Raw genomic sequence first — 2,169 nt, 5'->3', positions numbered from 1 at the left:
AATTGTTTCTTGAGATGATGTAAAAAACTTTAACCTCTTTCTCCCCGCTTCTAGGGGTTTATTTCTGTTGCTTTGACAAAGGCTTCCGAAAATGAAGGCTTTATTCCAGTCAACAAAAACCTCTGGTAGGTACAGAAAGCCTGTCATTTTCACATCCGGTCGGGCTGCCGTTGGATGTGCTCTCGGGAACCCTGAGATGCCCGCTGTCCCCCAGGTCCATCTCCTATGTCACCACGCTGAGCTCCTTCGCCTTCTTCATCCTGCTGGTCCTGTACCCCGTTGTGGACGTGAAGGGGCTGTGGACGGGAACCCCGTTCTTCTACCCGGGTGAGTCCCCCCACCAACCGGCCCCAGGCCTCACGGAGGCGGGGACCCAGCGGACGGGCCAGAGGCCGCGGGTGCCGGGTGTATCCAAGGTGCCGGCCGAGTGGGTCCGAGGGGGTCCACGCAGGGCGTCGCTGGGTCTGTCCCCAGGCAGCCCCACCCCGTTTTACCATTTAGGTTGTGGGATCATAAATGCACCCCTCTGGCCGCTTCAGGCACGTCATGCAGTCCCTCGAGCTTCAGAAACAGGGCTGTGCTTTCTCATGTAAACCCACTGCCCTGCAGGCGGTGCCTAAGAGACACCACGCGGAGATGCACGGGTTCTGCCCGAGACGAGAGACAGCAGATGACTTCAGTGACTCGTTTCAGCCCCGAGTCCAGTAACAGTTTACGCTCGTTGGTCCTCAAGTTTTCTGTGTAGAGAATATAAATGAATAATTCTGGCTTTCCTTTCAGATTTCGTATTCCAGAATTACACTTACCGAAGGAATGTTTTCTAATAATTTTTGGATAAGGTTTACACTCAAATCTCTAAGATTCGCATCACTTATTTTTGGCGTAGCCAGTAACAAGTGGGCACGTTTTCTTTTTTCACTGAACTAAAGGCAAATTTCAAGAGTTAAGTCGACAACCAGCTGTGTTTCCCCAGGCATGAACTCGATCTTGGTGTACGTGGGCCACGAGGTCTTCGCCAACTACTTCCCCTTCCAGTGGAGGCTGGGAGACAGCGAGGCGCACAAGGAGCATCTCGTTCAGAACACAGTCGCCACTGCTCTCTGGGTGCTCATCGCCTACGTTCTCTATAAGAAGAAGGTGTTTTGGAAAATCTGAGGCCGCAGCTGAGATGCGTTGCTGGCGGACGACAGGGCCTGGGGCCTCATTAAAAGGAGCCATTCGTTATAAAACTGCGTATTTCCAGGTTATTGGGGGAGATGCGGACGTGCTCAGGCTGGTTGATTGGACATGGCTCCTCTGACTCTGTGTACGTGAGACTCAGACATCTGAAACGTAACTGTCTTTTCTCTCCACCTTCTGTAGAAATGGATGCCTTTGCAACTTCATTCTAAGGATTTCTCCTTTAGTTTTTCACAAGGGCGTTAACCAGGCCATTTTGCTTCTGTGACCACCTAAGGTCTGATCTTACTGATCTTCTTTCCTGCAGACTGTCTTTCTGTGCTGGTCCATGCCGACCAAGATACCACCGTTTCTGTTGTGTCTGACTGTGAAGCTCATTGGGTATGGTGTGTAGTAACACAGTCTAATATATTTCGGTTACGTACAGTTTAGTATTTCAAGAAAGTCCAAGTAATCTCCTTTCAGATCTGTAAGTAACTGGTGGGTCCAAAAAAAATGCCTTTCTATCAGAAGCCATTTTCTCCTTTTCCTCACTTGAAAAACAAGTGAAACAGTAGATGTGTTATTCCCAGCCACCCTTGCATATACCCATCTCTCTACCCACCCACCTCCTGCCTGTCTGTCTTTCTGTCTGTGTGTCTGGGTGGTAGCTGGTCCCCCAGGCCATCCTCTGTCTCTAGGAAGAGAGAGAAGCTCATGGTCATGGCCGGGCTCCTGCTGTGGCGTCCTTGCCGGGTCAGACGCCAGGCAGGTCCCATCACAACGAGGGACACGGTGCTGCCCGCTCAGCTCCCCTCCAGCTCTGAGACCCAGCGGGGTGGGACACATCGGTGGCATTTCTGAAATCCTTAGAAAAATAATTTTGTTACAGGAAACTCTTCAAAATAAATGAGAAGTTTAAAAAACTCTCATCAGAGTAACTCTTTTCAGAATGACCCTCCACAATGGAGGTGGCTTTCCTGCTTGGAATCACCAAACTGAAGACCTGTT

General features: G+C 50.4%; 1 protein-coding gene across 5 annotated transcripts in view; it reads left to right on the top strand.

Moving 5' to 3' along the window:
• Positions 1–1,229, top strand: part of HGSNAT (heparan-alpha-glucosaminide N-acetyltransferase) — a 47,103-nt gene extending 45,874 nt beyond the window's left edge. For 3 of the 5 annotated variants that reach the window (XM_068532143.1, XM_068532146.1, XM_068532148.1), the window contains 3 exons: positions 55–125; positions 215–327; positions 974–1,229. In XM_068532143.1, the coding sequence (XP_068388244.1) occupies positions 55–125; positions 215–327; positions 974–1,155 (366 nt within the window). In that variant the 3' untranslated portion in view covers positions 1,156–1,229. Of the gene's footprint in view, positions 1–54; positions 126–214; positions 328–780; positions 896–929 lie in introns of those variants that run through there. The other 2 variants (XM_068532144.1, XM_068532145.1) reach the window with 2 other exon arrangements.
• The last annotated feature ends 940 nt before the right edge of the window (positions 1,230–2,169 follow it).

The sequence above is a fragment of the Eschrichtius robustus genome, chromosome 21 (assembly GCF_028021215.1).
Source record: "Eschrichtius robustus isolate mEscRob2 chromosome 21, mEscRob2.pri, whole genome shotgun sequence".
In the NCBI taxonomy this organism is placed as follows: Eukaryota; Metazoa; Chordata; class Mammalia; order Artiodactyla; family Eschrichtiidae; genus Eschrichtius; species Eschrichtius robustus.
The sequence above is the reverse complement of the archived record's forward strand: the minus strand, read 5'-3'. Positions and strand labels throughout refer to the sequence as shown.